Consider the following 23,143-nt stretch of genomic DNA (forward strand, 5'->3'; position numbering starts at 1 on the left):
GCTGGGGCTGGTGTGTAGTACCAAGTCGCGCGTTTGTCAAAACCAAAATAATGAGCCATTTTACAGACATATAAATGTATACATAAGATTTCTTAGTAGGACGTTGACTCCTGCAGATACACACATTTGACTTGCACTATATCATCTTGGCTTCTTGAGTAGTACCCTCATGGCATTAATATTATGGAATCCAAGTGGGTTTTAAAATGTTGATTGTGCTTGAAAAGTAGGAGAATTTTCTCGACACATAAAGGAACATTTAATCCTTCAATTTAGCAGAAAAAAAAAATCGAATCCAAAATAAACAAATTTGAAGATAGGTGTTTTTCACTGGACAGGAAAGGGACGTAAAAGTGAAATCTTAAAAGTAACTAAAGCTGTCAGACAAATTTAATGAAGTGACAAGTACAAGATCTGCCTCTGAGGTTTAGTACAAGTATAAAGTTGTATAAAATACAAAATGGTCATGACAGTACTTGAGTAAAAGTACTTTCCACCTCTTTAAATCGCACTGATTGATCAGAGTGTCTCACTAATGATCCAGACAGTGTTCCGGTTCATTCCTGCACTGAGTCAGGCCTGTTGCAGCCAGTTTGTCTCTGCGTCCACTCCTCAATCGATTCAGGCTTCATCCTCCCATCCAGGCCTCCGGATCCAGCCGTACTTCTGCCTCCAGCTGGTCTGCAGTCAGTCCGTGAACACCTGCGCCACAGCGGAGCTGATGGACACTCCGCGGCGCAGGATCTGATCCGGAGTCTGCAGGGCGGTGTGCAGCCTTTTCCCACCCTCAGAGCCGAGCCGAGCCGAGCCGAGGATAGCAGGCCCGCCATTTCCCCCTTCCTCAGTGGTCTTTCTCTTTCATAGCGTTAAAGCCGAGCAGCGGCGGCAGCGGCAGGAGGAGGAGGAGGAGGCGGAGGAGGAGGAGGAGGAGAGACGCAGGGATCCGGTGTGCCACATCGGGATGAGAGCGACACAGAGACCCGGGTCGGATGAGTCAGCGAGTGGAGCCTGCAATCACGGCATCCCTGAAATCTGAATGAATCCGGACGGAGCCGACAAGACAGAAACAACAGAACATTGTTGTTGTTGTTGTTGACAGATCCTCTTTATTCCGCCCTCCCCCGGCTGCTCCGCGTCTGACATAGCCCATAGCCCAGTTTGGATTTTTTTTATTTCAACCAAGGTGGGACAGGGGGGGGGGGAGGTCCGGCGAGGCTTCATGCGGAGGAGGTGGAGGTTTCATTTCATCTGTAAAGAGAAAAATCTCCCATCCGAAAGACGAACCCAGACGAGCCTCGCGTTTTTAAAACGTCTTTTGTTGCGCGTTGAAGTGAGCGAAGATGTCGGGGCAGAGCATTACGGACCGGATAACGGCAGCCCAGCACAGTGTGACGGGCTCCGCCGTGTCCAAAACAGTATGCAAGGCCACCACGCACGAAATCATGGGCCCGAAGAAGAAGCACTTGGACTGTGAGTATGTTTAACCCGGTGCCGGGCTGAAAGCTGCCTCCGAGACGGTCATGGCGGTGGTGGAGCCACCAGGCCTCAAAGCCTCAGCACAGGCTATGTGCTACTGCTGCTCCATGTCAGGGAGATTATATTGTTCCCACAACGAGGACGGGCCTTGTTGACACACAGCTCTACGTGGTTAACAGGCTCGTAAAGATGTGGCAGCCTTTATTTATGCTTACTAATAATTCTCTAATTCTCTCTTGCATGAGTAGCTGCTAAAATAGTCTCTCTATAAACTAGCCTCTCTAGCTGTCTGGGTTTGTCTCTTGTCCTGCTGCTTCTCACACTGACTTGAATGTTCAGCTTGCATAGCAACAAAACTGCATTTCATTTACTCATTTTTTTTATTTTTTTTTTTACTAGAAACCCTGAAAAAGGGCACATCAGTGCCAGGCACTCCCAGGCCCTGATTTAACATGTTCCTCTGGTGAGTGATGTGAGCCCTGATGCTTCAGCCCCACTGAGGTGACTCCCGGACTGGGACTGACACCGGGCCACATACAGCATGTACCCTGACGTAAGCATGAGGAGCCTGAATCCTGGGTGTGATGCTCTCCCAGGCAGAGGACTCACTGCATATCGATCTGCACAGGGACAGTAATGAAAGTGGTTTTCTGATCCGGTCCAAATGTGTCAGGCCGCAAGCCCGTGGCATCGGTGCTGTGGTGGTCTGGACTTGGCCGTGAGGATTTGGGTTTGCAGGTTCTGCACCTGTTGTGGCTCCCCGAAAGTTGGCCCAGCGATGCTGTGTTGGCCCGGCAGCCGGCGGTCCGGTGTGACTGACGTGACCCACGGAGCGCACGGCAGGGTTTACGCCGACACACCTGACGGGCTTTAATCGTCTTTTTAGTTTTTAGAACTTTAAGAACCAGCAGTTGGTTTATACCCATCAATTCAGCTTCAGTTCTTTTCCCCAATTATAGTTTTGTCCATAAGTTGTCATAAAGTAGCTGCCAAAAAAACTCAAATATTTTAACAAGTTTACCATCTTATCATGCAAATACATGACGTCTTGGATCTCTATGCTGTTCTTTTCTCTCTCTGCTCTCCTCTCACCACCGACCGGTCGAGGCAGATGTTCTCCACCACTGAGCCTGGTTCTGTCAGAGGTTTCTTCCTGTTAAAGGGGAGTTTTTCCTTTCCTCTGCCGGAGGTTTTTCTCCCTTATACGAGAGTATTTGTTCCTCCGAGTTTATGTGGGAATTGTCGTATTGTTGGGTTTCTCTATATAACGTTGTAAACTTCTGTTGAAAGGACTTTACTGTGTTAAGTGCCTTGAAATAACCTGTGTTGTGATTTGAAAATGGGATTGACGGACGGCAGTAAATAAGAGTTTGTGTGACGATGCGGCGGCATCAGCAGGAGTGTGTGTGGACTGTTTTAGACCTTGTGGAAGGAACATTACAGAAATCAGATGTTTGTTTTGGGGAATATTGTGGACAACCATTGTGAAAAGCATTACATTTGAGAATCTGCAGCCAGTAAATGTTTTGAATTTCTGCTTAAAAAAATTACTAAAAAGGTTCTTCAGTTATTAAAAATTATGGCTAACTGATCAATTGATTGATCGTTGCAGCAGGGCTGGAGCTCATGAAAACACTTTTTTTTTTTTATATCGCCTCACTGTTAATCAATAATGAAAACAATCATTATTTGCAGCTCTAGAAAACAGCAAGTTGACCTGTCGATTATTATCGTGGTCAATCAATCAGCTGTTTGGTCTTTAAAACGTCAGAAAATGGTGAATAATGTCGATCAAAGTCCCGACCAACGGTCCAGAACCAAAAGAGTTCAGTTTATTTTCATGGGAGAATGACATGAAGCAGAAAATATTCACATTAAAGAAGCTGGAATCGGAGAAATTTAACAGTTTCATTTAAAAAATGTCTCAAAACAAGCGGTGGCTCTGACTGATCTGATTGGAAATCTGACAATACTACGTCCCGCCCACCGATAGCTGTAACCTGTCAATCAAACAGACACGCCCCCAAAACATACAGCTTTTTGAGGCCTAATATATAATTAATGAGGGATTATTTTCAGATGGACCACCAGAAAACTAATAAAAAGGATTGACTTTAGCTAACAACACCGAGATAACTGCTGGACACATTTTATTGACTTTGTATTTGATGAGAGAAGCTGAATGGGAGTCTATGGAGACAGAGGCTTTTTGGGGACAACCTCTAGTGGCACTCGGTGGTATTGCAGCTTAAGGCACTTCAGCGTCGGCCTCATTTTTCCAACCCGGAAGCTACGAACACTTTTATATTTAGTCTGTGGTCGACATCTGACAGGTCATCTCACTTCAGCCATCTTTTAAGCAGTACAATGAGATTGTGACGCTGACGCTGTCATGAAAGTTTGATGCACCTGAGGGCCAAACTGTGATTCGTTCACGGCACCGATCGAGCTGCTTCGATGGCATCTAGTATAAATAAAATGCAGTCAGTACCAAATATTGAATACCTCGCCTCCATCCAACATGTTTTTATTTTAAAACTTCTCCCACATTTACGCAGCAGTAAATCTCATCATTAACCCACTCTTACACCAGGTAGATACACTCACTCCCCTTGGGACTCGGGTAAATCTGACATTCTGTAACACAGCTGATAATACATCCATAGGTGTATATGGGTGTTTTGATGCTACCTTTAAATCACTTTAGTGGCGAACTCCAGGCAATGACTGCCCTTGCGTTCTTCCCAGTTCAACATGTACATGAAAGCATTAGGTCATGTTTATAACACTGCACACATTTCTCTATATTAGTTAATCATTGTATTTTTGATATCAATGCATGTATACCTAGACATGGACAAAGACTTCTGCAGCTGTAGTTATGTAACCTTGTTGTCTTTTCTATGAGTGATTAGCATGTAGTCTGTGTTGCGAGCTAAATTAGCCATTAGTGAAATATTTTCACTGTGTTAATATATCAGTCTGTGTTTGCTGCAGAGGGAAACGGTTACAGTTGCTTACCTGCTGGACGTAGATCTCGGGTTAATTATGAAAATGTTGGGAGCAGCTTTAACCAATCGTTATGCACTGAAACTCCGCTGCATCTACATTTAGAAAAAAACACTCGACTTCAACGTCGTCGCGTTGAGCCACCGACACTGGTCGCCGATTGGTCCGTCTCAGAGCGGCTCAGCGAACCTTCACGTGAACACGGTTTCCAGACTGTAATCACAGCGAAGACAACTGAAGCAGTGAGCGTTCGTCTGGTCGGCCTCCCTGATTTCAGCTCTGAGCTGCGTTCACTGCAGTAACTGGAGGCTGACTGGTCTACTGACAGCCTGCATGTGAGGCGTTCAGGTGATGTCCGTAAAGTGAAGTCACAGAAAAACAACCTGGGTTACGCTCTCCCCGTCTAAAGTGCATGAAAATGAGAGATTTTTCTCATTTTCTTCTTAATTTTTTTTTTGGATTTAATTAAATTTGTTTCAAATCCAAAAAAACCAGTAGGATTTTATAACGATACCCAGCCTCACGCACCTGCCACATTTGTTCATTTATGGAATAAAATGTTGATATTTGGCATCCGTGCATCGATACACTAAATATCACAATATTTTGTTAGACTGATTTATATCCCCAACTCTACTGCAAAAATCTCTTTGTACATTTAGAAAAAGCAACAACTTCAAATGTTAAACATCTTTTGGAAACATGCATTAAGAGAAGAATGTGACCTCAAAATGATCAAAAAATATTGATATATTGATATTCAATGGTTGTCAGACAGTTTGACAGAGCCCTGCACACGATCAGTGCCGCACGGAGATAAATCAATATTATGAAGATACTCAATAACAGTATTTATTGTGACCCTTTAATCATTAAATCGTGTTTGTGTTTTTTAACAAATCACTATCAGAATATTATTATATAACTATAAAATATTCCAACAAGTAAATAAATGCACATCTTCAACATGTTTGCACTGACGTCCTGAATTGATTGATTGCCATGTAGATAGATTTCAGCCCTTTAATGCAGCTTTAAAGAGAATTTATTTATAAATGCAGCTCCCAGTTTGACGGCATCACACAGTCATGACTGCTGCACGAATGCATGCGCGTCTCGTGAGTTAATTCAGTTAGAAATGTCAACGGCCGTGGATATTTAGCGGGCTGATTACAACATGACGATGCTGTCAGTGCCTCTTCCTCCTCCTCCTCCTCTCCGTCGCCGTCATCTCCGGGCAGTTCAGCCACCCATGCTAACCGCTGCTTCTCTGGAAGGTTATCCTGTCCTACTTAAGAGTCCCCCGCCTTTTGAGAAGTCAAATATAGGACAGAAAGGGAGACCCAATTACCCCGTCAGTCTGATCAGCGCTGTGAACGGCAGGGTCGTCGGCATCGCTCAGCCGCCACTCGGCTGCAGGACCAACACGCGAGCGCAGGAAGTGGGACAGAACATGTGGTTCACATTTGAATTCCTGCACTTTGACTCAGACCCGTTTGGAAGGATATTTAGTCGTCATTAACAATTCTAATGAACACGATCGGGTTCAGCTTCTGATTGCGCCGTGATTTACTGTTCGTCGTGCAAATATTGGGTAGAAAACAGTCGCAGCTAACGAACTGTTGCCACATTTCACTCTTTTCAATCGAATAACTGCTTTGTAAGAACACGGGTGTGCTGTGGAGGAACGCAGCCGTTTCTGCTGTCAATCTGTCATCCTTTGGTTTGATCAGCTGATTAATGGTTTTGACTATAAATTATAAAACCACACACCCGAAAAAAATTTCAAACACCACTTTTTTCAGAATATTTGCCGATTCATTTTTTTTGTTTTTTTGTAACAGCTCTTTAACTCTGTTTTCATGTCTACGTCGTCTGTTTAAAAACCAGTTACACTTAATATTAAAATCATACACAGAGAGCTAGAGAAATGCATTATAAAACACTATAGCCGTGCCGGTCTGTGCAGGTGTTTTTTAATTATTTATTTTTTATAGCTGTTTAAACTGAAGCACTGACTCAGCTGTTCTGACAGTGAGGGGGTGTTTGTTCCACAGCGCTGCAGACAGAAGAAGCCTGAAACACTGAGAGTCTTTCACAACGTTTGATTCTCTGATATGACGGTCCCGGTGCCGAACGGGAGAGATGCACCTTCATAAAAAATAAGAATACAGTATTGAGTCCTTGCACGTGTTTTGTTTCTGCACCGTTGACCGTATTTGCAGAATAAAGCGTAGTTCACAGCAGGAGACAACGATTCATTAGAAATTCTTTCTGATCTCATGAACTATCTCCTGGTTTTAGATTTGATCCACTGCACCAACGAGATGAACGTGAACATTCCCCAACTGGCCGACTCGTTGTTCGAGAGGACCACCAACACCAGCTGGGTGGTGGTGTTCAAATCCCTCATCACCACGCACCACCTCATGGTGTACGGCAACGAGGTGAGACGCTGCAGCCGGACCCGTTTACACCCGGAGCCTCAACAGCACTGTGAACTCGGGCCGCAGGGTTCAGAATGAAATGAGAAGCACAACTTATTTCTTCACTATAAAAGTTTAGTTTCATTTACCTGATGCTGCGAGCTGCATGCAGTTCTCAGCGGGCGGGCAGAACTTTGACACCAGAAAGGAAACGCTCCTGTTTTAAATGCAGAAGCTTCATGAATCTAAAACTGAACATCAAAAATTAATTTCAGTATTCGCTCTTCTTTTATCAAACACAAACTCTCAACAAGGAGTTTATTGGGTTTATTTTTGCTGGTTTCTGCTCCTCTGCATCACGTGATGTAAACGCTGCAGAGGAGCGCTTGTTTTGATGCAGCTGATGTCCCGAATGAAAATGTAGCAGAATTGTTGGCATTTAGAAACGAGATCTTGATTTTAATTAATCTTGATTAATTGTGCAGCCCTGCAGTAAACGTGACGTCACGTTACAGCTCACTGTTTTAGTATTTCATTGATTCAAACTTCGCTGCCTTAAACCATGTTTCTTCTCGCACAGCGTTTTGTCCAGTACTTGGCTTCAAGGAACACACTTTTCAACCTCAGTAACTTTTTGGATAAAAGTGGGTTACAAGGTAATTTTTTTTAAACTTTTAATCTATTTAATCTCATCTAAAAAAATAAATAAATTCAAAGCTAATTTTCCACCTGCTGTTTGTCGTTCCAGGCTATGACATGTCTACGTTTATCAGGAGGTATAGTCGATACCTGAACGAGAAAGCTGTGTCGTACAGACAGGTCGCCTTCGACTTCACAAAAGTCAAACGCGGGTACGTTTCACTGTGTTGTGCTCCATTTGGGGGCTTCTTCCCCATGAATGACTGTAAACTGAGTAACTTTGAGCTTCAGACTGTTGGCCACACAAAACATGACATTTAAAGATGTCACCTTGGGCTGCGGGAAATTTTATTTTGGCATTTATCCACTTTTTTTCTGACATTTTGAAACCCAACTGTTAGATTAATTAAAATAATTACTTGCAGCCCTTCAATCAGTCTGTTTGCTTCTCTTTTCCTCTCCGGCTCCGACCCTGCATGTGTCCACACAGAGTGGACGGCGTAATGAGGACCATGAATACAGAGAAGCTGCTCAAGACCATCCCCATCATTCAGAACCAGATGGACGCCCTTCTCGATTTCAATGTGAGTTTAAGGTGACGCCTCCCGTCGGCTCTGCAGCTCGTGTAATAAACACCTGTTCGACTGCAGCTCGGAAATAATTCACGTGCGCAGATATTTTGTTTTTGTGTGCCAACAACCCTTCTGTAAGATAAGTGTCGGGGCTGATTGCTTCCCCTCAGGTCAACGCCAACGAGCTGACTAATGGAGTCATCAATGCAGCCTTCATGCTCCTCTTCAAAGACTCCATCCGGCTCTTTGCAGCGTATAATGAAGGCATTATCAACCTGCTGGGTGAGACCTTCAAGGACCACGTTCACAAACCTTTCTCTCTGTCTTTGGTTTATGTTGTCTCTGTGTTTGTGGTTCCAAATAAATTATTTATCTTTTTAACGAAACAGAGAAATACTTTGACATGAAGAAGACTCAGTGTAAAGAAGGTCTGGACATCTACAAGAAGTTTCTCACCCGGATGACCCGGATATCAGAATTCCTCAAAGTAGCAGAGGTAAGTTGCAGATACACCTTCAGAGATGTGTGTCATCGCTGCAGAGAAGCCGGTGTAACTTCGTCTTCTTTCTAACAGCAGGTGGGCATCGATCGAGGAGACATTCCCGACCTTTCACAGGTGAGCATCGATCTGAGAACGCTCTAAACAGGAAGTCCTGCTTTGATTTCTCTTATTTCCAGCTCTGACTGCTCTTTTTTCATCAGCCCTCTGTCTGTCCGACGACAGTTTAAAACTCCCCGACACAGATGTTCTTCAAAAACAAGACACTTTGCATGTTTTCTTTCTCGGGTGCATGTTTGCCAGAAAAGGCGGTCGTCTTCCCTGTTTCTTGTTCTTGTCCTTTTTCTTCTTCTTCTGCTTCTGCTTCTCCTCCTTTTCTTCTGACCTTGACCTTTTTCTAGGGCTGGGTACTGAACTTTGTGGCTTTTATGGTCAGTCTGAATTACGAGCATTGAAAAATGTCCCAGTAGCATCGTCTAGTTATAGCTTGCGTTGTGTGAGGCGTTCAGGGGACATATGTGAACTGTAGCGTCTTCCAGTAGCCTGCGTGAGATATTTATGGGACATCTGTAAATTGTAGCATCTAGCAATAGCCTTCGTGTGAAGCTTTTACTGGACATCTGTAACGTGTAGTGTCTAGCAGTAACTTTGACATGAGGTGTTTAGGAGACATCAGTAAATTGTAGCATCTAGTGATAACTTGGACGTGAGGTGTACAGTAGGCATCTCTAAATTGTACTTTCTAGTGATAGCCTGTTTGTGTGGCTTTAATGAGGCATCTGGAAATTGTACCACCTTGCAATGGCTTGCATTTGAGGTGTTTGTGATGTTTGTAAATTGCAACTTCTAGCAATTATATGGATGTGAGGCGTTTGAGGCATCTGGAATTTGTAGTGTCTAACAATAGCTGGCATTTGAGGCATTAATGATACGACTGTAAATTGTCTGTCTGTTGTGTGAGGCATTTATGGGGCATCAGGAAATTGTAGCATCTCGTGATAACCTTTGTGTGAGCCATTTAGGAGACATCTGTAAATTGTAGCGTCGAGTGATATCCTGCGTGCGAGGTGTTTGAGACATTCGGAAATTGTAACATCTACTGATAGCCTGCTTGTGTGACACTTTGGGATATCAGGAAATTGTAGCGTCTAGCAACAGCTTACATTTGAGGTGTTTAGGGGACGTGGGAATCGCAGCTACAGAAAACAACCTGAGTTACACTCTCCCCCTCTAAACTGCATTAAGACTACAGATATGGATACAAATATTGTCTAAAAAACGATATTGAGAACTTTTGAACGATACCCAGCCCTACTTTCTTCTTCTAAGTCTTTCAACAGTAAATAAAGGTGTCAAGTCCACACTGTAGTTGAAATCCACTGAGTGAATCTGCACAGTGACAGTTACATGTTCTCCTAATTAAGAAATTAACTGCACACTCTTGTGCTCGCCCAATTATACCTAAATATTTCACCCTGAAGAGCTGCAGCTAAAGTGCATTTCCCTCTGACTGTCACCACCTTTATATTCTGTATTTTCCCCTTATCTTTCCACTTTAGTTCACAGTTTGTGTAAGTACTATCATTTCACTCTTCTTCTATGTCCGTGACTTGCCTCAGTGTTGTCTCTTTGCATGCCGCTGCTCCTACTCTGTCTCCCACATCGTGGTGAAACACAGCTGAAGGAAAAAACACTCGCTGTGGTAAATCCTGTTCACTCTGGTTGGTTGGTTGGTTGGTTAGTCGTGTTTCTTTGAGGTGTGAACCAGCGTAGCTCATCTCCTGTGACATGGCTGCCCCTGTTGTGCTTAGACACGGCCAGTTCAACAACGCCCGGGTTGTTGAAAGTGCTGTGGTGCAGTACGTCATCCCACACAGATGTTTCTCTCATCCGAAGTATATTTATTGTAGTTGGACTGCAGTCATCGATCAGTGGTGGGGAACTGAAAACCTCTCAATCAAAGATATGAATTGGCTTCTCCACCTTGGTTTCCCACCACTGTCCGTTATGGTCTTCATGTCCACACAGACTACATTTTCTGTGTGTCAGGAAGTCGCTGACTGTGTGTTTTCTGTCACGACAGGCTCCCAGCAGCCTCCTCGAAGCTCTGGAGCAACACTTGGCCTCTTTAGAGGGCAAGAAGGTCAAGGACTCGACTGCAGCCAGCAGGTACGTTCATCCTCCCTTTACTCTGTCACTTCAATATCAGACTGCCCTGCCATCTGTATTAGATCAGTAACGCCGACTGATCTGTGCTGCATCTGGTGTGAATCTGTCGCTTCCCTGCAGGGCGAGCACTCTATCCAACGCGGTGTCATCGCTGGCCAGCACGGGGATGTCTTTCACGAAAGTGGATGAGCGGGAGAAGCAGGCAGCTCTCGAAGAGGAACAGGCCCGACTCAAAGCTCTCAAGGTCAGCCAGCTGTTTGAAAAATGGATTTAACACGTGGTTGAATGAACATCTTGGCAGTGTTTCTGTTGCCTCTGTGTCTGAGCTGGACTCCCTCACTTCACTCAGGAACAGCGACTCAAAGAGCTGTCCAAGAAGCCGTCTTTCGCCACCACCGATACGTCACCGATCTCCACCACCGGGGGCACTATCAGCACAGCACCAGCCATCGACCTCTTCTCTACACCCAGCTGCTCTAACGGGTACTGCTCACATCTACAGATTAGTTTGAGAAAAAAAGTGAAGAATACTGCTGTGGGATCTTCCTCTCCTATTTTATATCCTGTTTAGGGACGGGCATTTCAAGCAAAAATACTGTTAGAAATTTAGCTTGGAACTAATCTATTATTAATCGAATAGTTTTGACTTCCAGGTACATTACTGCCACCGTCTAACGGGAGTAATGTATTACAACCAGGCGCTGGGAAAATTAGGAAGAACAACAGTCGCGTAATCGACTTAAAAAAAATATTTGAACGACTATTCAAATATTTGATAATACTTTCCTGTCCCCAATCCTGTTTCTGAGTTTATCTGGCGACTGTTTCTTAGTCCTCTAACGGAGCAGTCTGTGAACATTTTGATTGTAAAGCTACTTAACCAAATGTTGTAAGACTGATTTAGACTAGAAGAAGATTTTCAAAGGCTGCTGTGTTTTTTTTTCTTCCCCCGCCTGCAGTGCGGTGAAGATGGAGAGCGACCTTTTTGACCTGCAGTCAACTTTCCAGCCCTCCATGCAGTCAGGCTCCACGGGGCTTCCGGTGGCGACAGCCTGGGCAGGTAAACCGCTGCCTCATCAACGTGTGTTTCTGGACTTTGGTTCTGCATGCTTCCTTCTCTGGTTGTTGTCTGATTCTGACAGTCTACCTCTTCCTCTCCTCTTCTGTCTTTTCCTGTTCTCTGTCTCTTTCTGCCTGCGTAGATCCTTTCACCTCTGCTGAAGCTGGAGATGATTCCATGCCAAACCTTAACCCTTTCCTCTCAAAACTCGTTGTTGATGCCACTCACTTACCTGTCGTGTCTTCAGACGGTGTTAGCTTTTCCTCTAGGACATCTGGTCATGAAATGTTTGGTGGTAACGACTCATTTTGTTTCTCCTCAAAAGTCTCGTCGCTCTTGTTCATTTCTCTGTAGTTACTTAGAACCATGAGCATGTTCTCTGTACTTTCAATGTTGATTATTTCACTGTGCAAATGTTTAAATGATCTTCCCTTGTCGTTGCTGTTCACGCCAAGCTCAGACTGTTTTTTTTTTTCGCCTCTCGTGTATCAACCAGGAGCCTCCATGTGTCGCTGTAGAGGCCCGTTTTTCTCTACCAATACAGTTCATCCTCATTTTATGAACAGTTTGGTGTTGCATTGTGGTGCAAAGATGCCGTAGAGCTCTTAAGTTTAAACCTGTTCTTCTTTTACCAACACTATGTTTGATTCTCCAGATCGTTACAATCCCTTTATTGACACAAACTCATCCGTTTCAACCAATTACAAACGCACAGTGCGGATAGAACACTCCATCTCAGGTACTATGATGGCTCACCATCTCAGCCTATGTTTCCTGGCAAACATAGGATCCTGTGCAAAACCCCCCTGAGCCATTATTTGTTATACATATGGTAGAAATGTAGACATAAAGTAGTATTAAAGGAGGAGTTTGACATTATTTTGGACATACTTAAAATTTTCTTACCAAAAGTTGGGACGTTGTGTAAAATGTAAATTAAAACAGAATGTGATGATTTGCAAATCATTTAAACCAATATTTAATAGAAAATAAACCAAAGACAACATATCAGATGTTGAAACTGAGACATTCCATTGTTTTATACAAAATATCTGCTCATTTTGAATTTAATGGCAGCAGTACATTTCAAATAAGTTGGGACAGGCTGAACAAAAGACTTGGAAAGTAGTGTAATAATAGAAAAACAACAACAACACCTGGTCAAAAATCTTGCAACAGATCAGAAAATATTATTGGGTATAAAAAGAGCATTTCAGAGAGGCAGAGACTCAGCAGTGAAGATGGGGAGAAGTTCACCACTCTGTGAAAGACTGTGTGGGAAAATAGTGCAACAATCTAAGAATAATGTTCCTCAAAGTAAAATTGCAAAGAATTTGGGGATTTCATCGTCTATGGTTCACAGTATTGTTAAAAGATTCAAAGATTTCAATGAAAACCTGGTGTGGATAGCTTGTACATCTGGGAAGAAACTTTAATGCTGAATGATATATTCAGGTTTTGGAGCAACATATGCTGCCATCCAGACAACGTCTCTCTCAGGGTGGACTGTTGGTCCATGATTTGTAAGTCATTGCATTTTGTTTTTATTTACATTTTTCACAGCGTCCCAACTTTTTGGGAAACAGGGTTGTAGTCTAAAAGATTGATACTACTCAATTGTCATATACGCAATCAAAATAGTGATTTTTAAAGATGAAGATCTTGTTTTCGAACGGCCAATAAAATCTTGCAGAAGCAGTTAATGTTGCTCCTCTGCCATACTGAGATTTACTGGTGTATTTTGTGACCTTATGACAGAGCCAGGCTCGCCGTTTCCACCTTTTTCGAGTCTTTATGTTAAGATAAGCTAACCGGCCGAGTCCGGCGTCGATCTGATCAAATAACAACAACAAAAATATAATTATTCTCCTAAAATGTCAAACTATTCCTTTAATCCCTCCCTCTTGGTTGCTACACTCCTGTTTTGCACTATTTTATTCTCCTACAAATCTTAAAATTTGTCTTCAAAACATATGTTACATTGTTAAAGATGTTGCACGTCAGCTGTTTTCTTCCTGCTGTCATCTGTCTCTCTGGTCTGACCTTGAAACGCCTCTTCTCTCTTCCTCTCTGTCTCTTCTTTGTCTTTGTCTTCCTCTTCCTGCGGCGTGTCAGACTCCTTCTGTGGTCCAGCGTCCGTTGCCCAGCACCTCCCACATCAGGCTCCCTTCCCCACTGAGCCCTCTACTGTAGCAGGTCTATTCAGAGGTAGAGTACCGAAGGCTCATTCAGCAGCAGGTCGACGCTCGTTCTCTGCTCTGTAGATGAAAACTGTGGCGTTCTGCTCTCTGCTCAAGTATCTTGTGATCTGTGCTCGGACACTGTTGATGCAGAAAAAGCTGTCAGAGCGTCTTCACATGTTGTAACTGCAGCTGCCTTCTTCTTCTTCGTCTCCCTCTGAAGGATACTCGACGCCACAGGCTCCTCCTCAGCAGTCGGCGGCGGGACTCCAAGTGGACTTTGAGTCGGTTTTTGGAGCCAAAGCCGCAGGCAGCAGTAGCAGCCTCAACCCTGACGGTGAGGATTTCACATTCACATACAAGTGGACATGCAGTAGCTGGGCAATGGGTTTCTGTCTTTTGGTGCGGTGGACGAGCGTAATTGTAGTTTGTAGCTGATGAATAACAGGTCAGTCTTGCACAAAGCCCCACGTTGTTTTTGGCACAAAACTCAATCAAACAGAAATCACTCGTATGAAGAAATTCAAACACAAGTTTGAAGGGAAAAGGAAGAGAAACTCTCATAGCCGAGATGGTCCACTGATCTTTCAACATATTATTTTGTGATTCTTCAGGAAAACCCTCAACAAGTCGACACTGGTAGGAGTCGACTGAAGAAATAACTGAAAAGTCTTGATTAGGGATTAGTATTGTTCAAGTATGTTCCTATATATATACTTTCACTTGGGTACCAGTTCCTAAACAATACTTTTTTTTTTCTATACCAATATAATTAAATTCATGTTTTGTGTTACTACAATTTACTGATGTTCGCTAAAAGCCTCCAGTTACTGCAGCGAACTCAGACAGGCATGTGGCCCAAAATGAGTTTGAAACAGTGAAATTAGGCGTTTTAACATTGAAACCAAGTAATTCGAGGCTACATTTAGAAAACGCTGTGAAAAGCAAAAGTGTTCGTAGCTTCAGGATCTGACAAGTGTGGTCAATGCGGAAGTGCCTCAGGCTGCAATACCACCGAGGGCCTATAGAGGTTGGCTACAGAAAGGCTCTGGCTCCATAGACTCCCATTCAAATTCTTTCATCAAATACTAAGTCAATGTGTTTTTTTCCACAGGTTTTTATCGTATTGTTAGCTAAAGTCACTCCTCTTATTAGTTTTCTTGCGGTCCATCTGAAAATAATTCCATCATTAATTAGATATTAGGCCTAATTTTTTTCTCATAAATATTTAAAATAACTGTTTGCTAACAGGTTTGTGTAACGAACTAAAAGTGATGATATTTCAATGGGATCTTGTTCCACTGAAGTGACCAAAAAAAGAAATCTATAGCACCGCTGCTCTCTCAAAAGGCTTTTAGATGTTGTACCTCAAATTTTTGATGCCGTCTTGCTCTAAAAGTTTAAATGCACTTTATCAATTTCTTTGGATAAGAGTATGAATATAAGAAAATCCAATAATTTTATGCTCTAAAAGAAGCAAACAGAGAAACCTGCGTTGGAGTTGAATTATCTCCCCCAACTCACAGATTTCTTTTGTTATTAATTGAAAAATAAGTTTTAGACAATGAATATGAGACCATTTAATTTTTTGCGTTTTTGATTACAACAGTTCTGATCACAGCACTGATGTGCATTTACAGTTCTTATGACCACGACAGAATCCGCCGGAACTCATCTGGCCTCAGCCCTCTTTGTCCTCCATGTGTCTCACTCATTTCCTGTCATGTCTCTGCTGTCAGTTTCCTCATAAAAGAAAAAAATTCCTGAATAATAAAAGTAATAAAATAAAACTGTCTAGCATTTAGTTTTATTGACAATACTTTCTTATTAACATTCATATTTGTGTATAACAACATGTTTGGCTTGTCAGATATTACCGGGGGCATCCTCAAACCAACTCTCGCCGGCTCCAGCCAGCCGTCCAATCAGCAGCCAGAGAAGCTGGTGTCGGACGACCTTGACTCCTCCCTGGCCAACCTTGTCGGCAGTGAGTGCGCCGCTCTGCTTTCATCCTCACTAATTAAAGCGCTCGTCCATTAATTGCAGACTAACTTCATGCTCGTTGGTTTTCCCTTTCAGATCTCGGCATTGGAAACGGCACGATGAAGAAGTAAGTGGCGTCTCGTTGCTCCGTGCTCTCGGGGCAGTCACGAGCTGGTGCTAACATCCGCTGTCTTTAATCTGCAGTGACATCCACTGGAGCCAGCCGGGGGAGAAGAGGATGACCGGCGGCACCAACTGGCAGCCCAAGGCGGCGCCGACCACGACCTGGAACCCCGTCTCCATGGTGACACACAGAGCTTTCACTGTAGTACTCCAGATATCTACTTCTGCTCTATTCCTCTCTTATTTTACTGGCTAATAATAATAATGATAAACTTTATTTAATTATTATCTTTCAAAAACAAGGCTACAAAGTGCTTTGCAATAAAATGTATAGTAAAAACAAAGAACCAGGAACTACAAATAATTAAAAGATTACAAATAGAAATATTAAAATCTCATTTAAAATGACATTTATAACTCGTAACTAAAACCTGGGAACAGAGCAGTTTTCAACAGTATGTGGTGAAGTTTGTGTTGGATAACGATGGGAGCTTAACTACTTTATATTATCTTTGTTTATTTAATATTTATGTCGCTCGGGAGTCTTTAGGGGACATCATATCCCATAATCCCTTGAGCTTCACAGGCTGTGGGAGTATTTAGACAGCAGAGATCACAACTAGAAATAAAAAAATAAATAACTGGAAATGGACGCTATATAAAGGGAAGAACGTCATTTGGAACACAGCCATGATTCTTCAAATATTTTTCGAGCAACTATCCCATCACAGCTAACACCAGTACACGCTCCAGCACACGCTCCAGCACACGCACACACGCTCCAGCACACACACACTCCAACACACACACGCACGATCCAGCACACACACACGCAAACACACACATTTATGCTGCAAACTTGCTACGCAAGTTATCACAGATGACAGGGAGAAAGGTCATTGGACAAAGGTCATTTCCCAACATGCCTTCTTCATTTGTACCTTTTGAGGTTAAAGCTACCAAATAAAACAGACCTCAGTGATGGTTTTTATTTTAGATACATTTTAATAAATGCAGCTTTGGAACATTTTAATGAAGACAAATAATGATAAAATAGGCCATGTCTCAAAACTATAAGCGTTTTACACACACACGTTGTTTACCATGAGTCTCTATAACTGCAGCTGTTCTTTGTAACGTTACATTGTTTTGTTGTTGTTGTTGTTATAAATTCTTCCTCGTCCTGTTGGTGTCTCCTCAGCCTCCGTCTATCATGGCCTTCCCCGCCACCACACCCACAGGCATGATGGGATACGGCATGGTGAGTGTTCGATATGCCTCATCATCCAGAAGATTAAAGCTGTTTCCTCAAAGTAGGTCGAGCGAGTCGATGTTTTTGCTGCTGTGAACAATCTCTCAAGTTTTATAAATAAAATGAAGGCCGAAGAACTCTCGATAGTTTTTATTTAAAGCACATTCAGCTCATAAATATTAATCGTATTTCACTGGCAGGCGAGGTCATTCTACTTCTTGATTCTTCTTGGTAAATCCAAATAAGAAACGATGTTTTTCATTATTTTGTCTAATTTCACATTACAGAGTTTAAGCAGATTATTTGTACTCGTGTCATATTTACTTATACAGTCGAATAATCTGGTGTGCAGCTAAAGTTCATATGAATAAAAAGCCTCTTTGAGTCTGGTGCACTGATGTTATCGCAGTTGCAGGAAAAATCAGCTTCATCCTTAAATAAACCAACAGAAAGAACCTTCAGGTGCGATTGTTTTACTTCTCCGTTCTCTGCAGCCTCCACCGATGGGCTCGTTGGGGATGATGAACCCGCCCACCATGATGTACTCCCAGCCCGTCATGAGGCCTCCCAACCCCTTCGGCTCGGTGTCCAGCGCTCAGGTGGGTCCCCAGCAGCCCGACCGCTGCCCACTCGATCTATGCACACAGTGATCAGGCTGAGTAGAGAGGTGTGTCCATCGTGCTGTGACGTGCACCGTAGTTAGTCAGTGTGCGAGCTTTGTGGTCGGCGTGGATACCACCGAAGATGATGACAGTTTGAACAATGAGTCCTTCACTCTGCGGAGCTGAAAGGGAACAAAACTGTGAATCATCTCCGTTGATTTTGACTCCCTGTGATTCTTTTTTTTTTTTTTTTTTTTTTTTTTTTTTGGATTAACCCGTCTCTCACACATCACAGCCTCTCCAGACTAATCTCATCCCTCCTCCAGTCTCCGTGCTGACTCTGACTTCTCCTCTGGTCCTCCTACTTCCTGTATTTCTTCCTGAAATAGCCCTCTGCAGCCTCTAGTCCTTCCAGCCAGAGTCCTCTCCGAGCCCCTGGACAGGACCCGTTTGCACACCTCTCTCTCAAGGATTTCTTGTAGAGCATCTCTTTAGGTACATCATGCTCTTTGCTTGCGGATGAACCTGCATGCGTCGCATGTCCCATTTTCTTTCTGTTTCATCTTTGCACACTGGATGTCTTCTTCATGTTTTATTCTGTCTTCCTCAGTTTTATCTGGAGCTTTTACTGACTGCTTGCCTGTTTTGACAGATTTAGCCTCCCTCCGACCCTTCGTTCTTCCTCTGCCATCACACATTGCTCCAACCCGTTGTCTCTAAACCTCGTAGCTGCTGATGAATGTAAATAACTTCCTGTTCGCTAAGCTCTGCCCCTCCCGAGTTATTGTTAATGACCGCAGCACTTTTAACATCAAAATTCTGACTAATTTCTTATTTTTCCTCACTAAATTGTTCATCTTTAACTGTCTGAAATAAATGTGTTATCTGCTGTAGCTAGCTGCCTAATTAGATTAGTGTTAGATCTGTGATTTGGCAGAAAACATCGTCTCTGCAAAAGTCTTCATGCTCCTAACGATGCATGTTGAAAGAAAATGATGAACAGAATTGTTCTTGTATTGTAGTGTCGAGTCCGTAAGGTGTTTTCACATGTGGTCCGACAGAAAAGAGACTGGCTTCTCTTTCTGGTCCACTTCAGCCCTTGACGGGACCTAAGTCCTCTTGAATTGGGTCAAACTTGACAAAAACATTCACTTCGTGCCAACGATGATCTGATAAGAGTTTGGGGGGCAAAGGACAAAATCACTGTGACCTTAATTCAACACATTCACATGAAAAGTATATCTCGGGAACGGCTGCATGAAATTTGAAGGTCAAAGTTCAAAGTCTCTGTGACCTCACATTGTCCTCATCTGTCCGTCCCATTCTTCTCAATGCAAAATGTCAAGAATGCCAATTTGTTCAAATTTGGCAAAAACATTCACGTGGTACCAATGATGACCTGATTTGATTTTGTGATTTAAAGGTCAAAGGTCAAGCTCACTTAGAGTTCAATATCTATATGGGTTTGGACAGATATACATGTAAAGTACAACTTGAGAGGTTCTTCCCAAAGGTAGAATAATGTTCTCCAAGAAAATTCTCAACATTTTTTGTACAAATATTTCAAACAACACCAACGTGGATGGCGTCTAGAAGCCACAGAGGCTAGCAGTTTATCAAGCTAACAGGAGGGTAACGTAATGCAGGAAATTCAAAGACACAGAGGGAAAAGATGAGGCCGTTGGAAGATCAACATTTTCCTCAGACGTAGGATATTATCTAAGTTATGAAGACAAACTCTACATGACTAAAATGACAACATATTAGCTGAACATCCAACGGAAAATTTACTTCCATGACCTCTGACATTTTTGTAAACGTTAGCAAACACGTCACAACTCGAGGTTTATAGAAAGTTTTGTGTTCCACAACGTGAATACCACAAGAGGGCGCCGGTCATATGGACTCTTCTTCGTGCACAAGGTAAATACGACTCCATTTGAATGCAGCAACAGTGCAGGCGCATGCGATCTTTCTACGGCAATCCTAGAGGGATAAAATACGATGGCAAAAGGCGGAGCGAGCCTCAAGTCAACCGCACCGCGGACTGGAAAGAGAACCGAGGTTTGGTTGGAGTGTTCACATCTGTGCAAAAAATGCTGACTAATTGCTCCGACTTTGTTTTGAGGGCTAAAAAGAGACCAAATGTGAAAACACCCTAAAATATCGGACCTTTTAAATTGAGAACCGACGTGTGTTTTAAAGATTTAGCCACTTTAACCTGAACAACCAAGAGACTTTACTATATGTAACCTTTAACCCTGATAATCAATTAGGTCAGATTTACACTCTGCTCTATCCGTTCCTAACACTCGTTCCCCGTTACGGCTGCTGTCGCTGCGCACCACGCTGCGTTGGGGCGGAGCTCTCGCGAACAGCCCCTCCCCCCGGTACCTCTCTCTGACTCTGTCCCGTCGCCTGTCTTTCAGATGCAGTTCATGTAATTTGACAGGAAGTGTCTCTCGGAAGACGAAGCACTTAGCAGCAAAACGTTTGTCCTCGTTGCAGTCCAAAAAAGCTCTTCAGAGAAACGTTCACACACAGCCCACCCTCCCCCTCCCAAAAAAACCAACAAAAAAAACCCACCCCCACACAAGACATGTCAAGAACACAACGGTGCAGCGGCTGACTGTCAGAAACCATGGTAACCATCTCCAAATGAGGTTTGGCGCTCGCTCCCACCCCATTACTCTGTAACCTGTCCGAGACGTCGAGTGCTGCTGCTGCTGTCTAACCCCCTGCAGAGGATCCCTTCTCCGTGTGACAGTGTGACCTGTGAAGATAGTTCGGGGTGCTGAGAAACTTTAATGTTATGTATTTGGAGACGCTGTGGTCGGATGTAGAGGCTCGATGTTTGGAGGGAAAAAGGAGGATCCCTTTCTTGGTCCGATCATCAGTCGTCCATTCCCCCACCGTTATTTAACGGTCACTGAGTAGTGATGCTAATGACGTTTACACCTGTTTAGTTTGTCTTTTTTACCGTGTTTACAGTAGACATTCCTCGTGTGTTGTTTGTATTTATTTATGATTATTGGTTTAAGATTGGGGGAAAAAAAAACAAAATAATGTAAAATCTACAGTACGTTGAACACGTGGGAGTGCGTCAGCATTAAAACAAGGATCTCAGACTATCATTAAGAGGTAGAGTTAAAAATAGCTATTATATAAATTACACCTATTAAGCGGAATGATAGAGCACTAAATATTCTCCGAGTTTTGTGTTAAGAAGATTTTCTACTAGATGAAAGAGTTTAACGGTCTCCGTTGTGCTTAAGTGCAGGGGTTAGAGTCAGTCCTGTAGTCGGTTCTGTGCCTAGGGTTTTATTTTGCAAAGGAAACACGTCATCCACTGAATCGGACGCGTCACACTGGGCGGTGGGCTCCATTTGCTTTAAGCTTGGCATGCCGTTGACTCACTGACTGTAATCAAGGCTGCCTTTACTCTGAATGTGAACGAGTTGTCTTCATGTTGCACACATCTTTCCACACTCCTCGGCAAGAGGAAGAGGAGGAGGAGGAGGATGAGGAGAGGGGCGAAGTGGGAGGCTGGAGTGTGCCTCGGGACGAGGGTCGCAGATTTGATGTAAATTAATTGTATAAAAGATCCCGAGGGCCCGGTGGTGGAGCGGAGGAGCGCTGTTGATCGGCGCTCTGTGTACATAAACACTGACTGTTCTTCGAGTGCTAAAGTGAAAGATGTATGAAATATGAAAGCAATTCAATCAAATTTGACTCTACCTAAGTTTGATTCAGGATTTTCTCTGCGTTTGTCTCCGCAGATATTTTCTTTATGTAATTAGAACGTGTAGCAGACGACGACTGAAGTCTTTTCTTTCTTTTACAAATAAAGAGCAGCTTCCACAAACTGAGGTTCGTGTTTGTTTTGTTCAACTGCAAGTTCACCTTTTCTGTGGAACTCATTTCAAGGAAAAATACGGCAAACGTAGTTTATTAATACAAGGGCGGGTGAGTAAGTTTAGAGACTGCTCCTGCTGCGCGTGAACGGTACGCAGCCCGGTGACGTGCACGGAGCAGCAGGAAGGTATCACCATAATGAGTTGGTGTCAGAAAGTCCGTCACGTGATCGTCATCCGTTCCTGAGGAACACACGTTCTTGTAAAAAAAGCACAGCAGGAGCAGTCTTTGAACTCTTACCCACGTATACAATATTTATACCCAAACTTAAGTCGACCAAACTGCTGCTCAACATCAGACTGAATTAAAATAAAGCAGATAGACTGAAAAAGTAATTAAGCAATGAAACAAAACTAAAAGAAATGGCATGTTCTACATGAGCTGTGATTAATGCGTTCAATCTTGCTGGTCACGATGACGCTGTGTGTTTCTGGAAGCTCTGACACTCTTGTTGTTGGCTTTGGGTGAGAAATCCAACTTTTGAATGAAAACACAGTCCTGAGTAAAAATGTGTGAATGGCATTCGACTGGTGTGAAATGTCACATGACCAGATCGGTTTACTGACTACTTGCACCTCTTGTAGATCGTCTTCCTCAGACTTCAAGGATTACAGTTTAAAAACCTTAATTCTATTAAGTCTATTACAGATATATTTTGATAATTATTCCCCGGCACATTCATTTTGGTCATAATATGTGTAAATTTGTTCATAATCACTAAATGTGACTGAGAATAAATCCTCATATTTCCCAAAATTAAACAACACGCAGCATGTAGCAACTCCACATAATAAATACTAACCTTTTTAAATAAGTTTATGAATGGAGAGCCGCATGAAGGCCCTCAATACAAAACCACAAGTAGCAAATGTAATGTATTAAATAATAATAAATAAATGATATTACCATTAGTTCTTAAAGAGGTTTAATGAGTTAACTGTTCTGATGTTAGTGGGTAGATCTTTGGATTTAATGATGTGTATCTCAATTTCTTTATAGTTTCAGGAGCAAAATGGAAAAGTTGTTGAGCAACTAAGAATATTTAAGGTATTAAAATAAATTTAAAAGATGCAATTTTGACCCTGTATATGTCTAGACCTTCTGAAACTGATATCTATAGACAACCTTATTAATACCCAGTATCTCCTGCTGTCTGTTTAGCCTGTTGATGATTAAAAAACAACATATATGGTCCCTGTTTAATGTGGCAGTCTGATTAAATAGTGAGGAATATGCAC

The 23,143-nt window shown here is 42.9% G+C and overlaps 1 protein-coding gene across 8 annotated transcripts; it reads left to right on the top strand.

Moving 5' to 3' along the window:
• The first annotated feature begins 884 nt into the window (after nt 1-884).
• Nucleotides 885-21,855, top strand: picalmb (phosphatidylinositol binding clathrin assembly protein b). Of its 8 annotated transcripts, none has more exons than XM_069712996.1 (24): nt 886-1,470; nt 6,790-6,932; nt 7,492-7,567; nt 7,660-7,762; nt 8,041-8,134; nt 8,293-8,404; nt 8,512-8,618; nt 8,697-8,738; nt 10,181-10,192; nt 10,705-10,790; nt 10,911-11,034; nt 11,140-11,273; nt 11,750-11,850; nt 11,993-12,145; nt 12,506-12,589; nt 13,966-14,058; nt 14,254-14,367; nt 15,901-16,017; nt 16,110-16,140; nt 16,218-16,317; nt 17,338-17,397; nt 17,883-17,987; nt 18,380-18,485; nt 20,420-21,855. In XM_069712996.1, exons 1-23 carry the CDS (start codon nt 1,341-1,343, stop codon nt 18,470-18,472), a joined length of 2,214 nt encoding a protein of 737 aa, XP_069569097.1. In that variant the 5' UTR covers nt 886-1,340; the 3' UTR covers nt 18,473-18,485; nt 20,420-21,855. The 8 variants fall into 8 exon arrangements, with proteins under 8 accessions (XP_069569101.1, XP_069569097.1, XP_069569098.1 ...); XM_069712997.1 differs by having other exon boundaries at nt 11,146-11,273; XM_069713002.1 differs by lacking the exon at nt 886-1,470 and adding an exon at nt 1,963-2,029.
• Nucleotides 21,856-23,143: the final 1,288 nt, after the last annotated feature.

Source organism: Brachyistius frenatus, unplaced genomic scaffold (assembly GCF_029030835.1).
Source record: "Brachyistius frenatus isolate BFR_SWC_R1_liver_20210118 unplaced genomic scaffold, ASM2903083v1 Contig_114, whole genome shotgun sequence".
Classification (NCBI taxonomy): Eukaryota; Metazoa; Chordata; class Actinopteri; family Embiotocidae; genus Brachyistius; species Brachyistius frenatus.

What these genes read in the sequence shown, in the direction of transcription:
- picalmb (XM_069712996.1), top strand. Translation starts at nt 1,341, where the DNA reads ATGTCGGGGCAGAGCATTACGGACCGGATAACGGCAGCCCAGCACAGT. An exon ending in TGGTCATGAAATGTTTGGTG is followed by an intron (nt 12,146 to 12,505) that starts GTAACGACTCAT and finishes TTGATTCTCCAG; the next exon opens with ATCGTTACAATCCCTTTATT. An exon ending in CCTGGAACCCCGTCTCCATG is followed by an intron (nt 16,318 to 17,337) that starts GTGACACACAGA and finishes GTGTCTCCTCAG; the next exon opens with CCTCCGTCTATCATGGCCTT.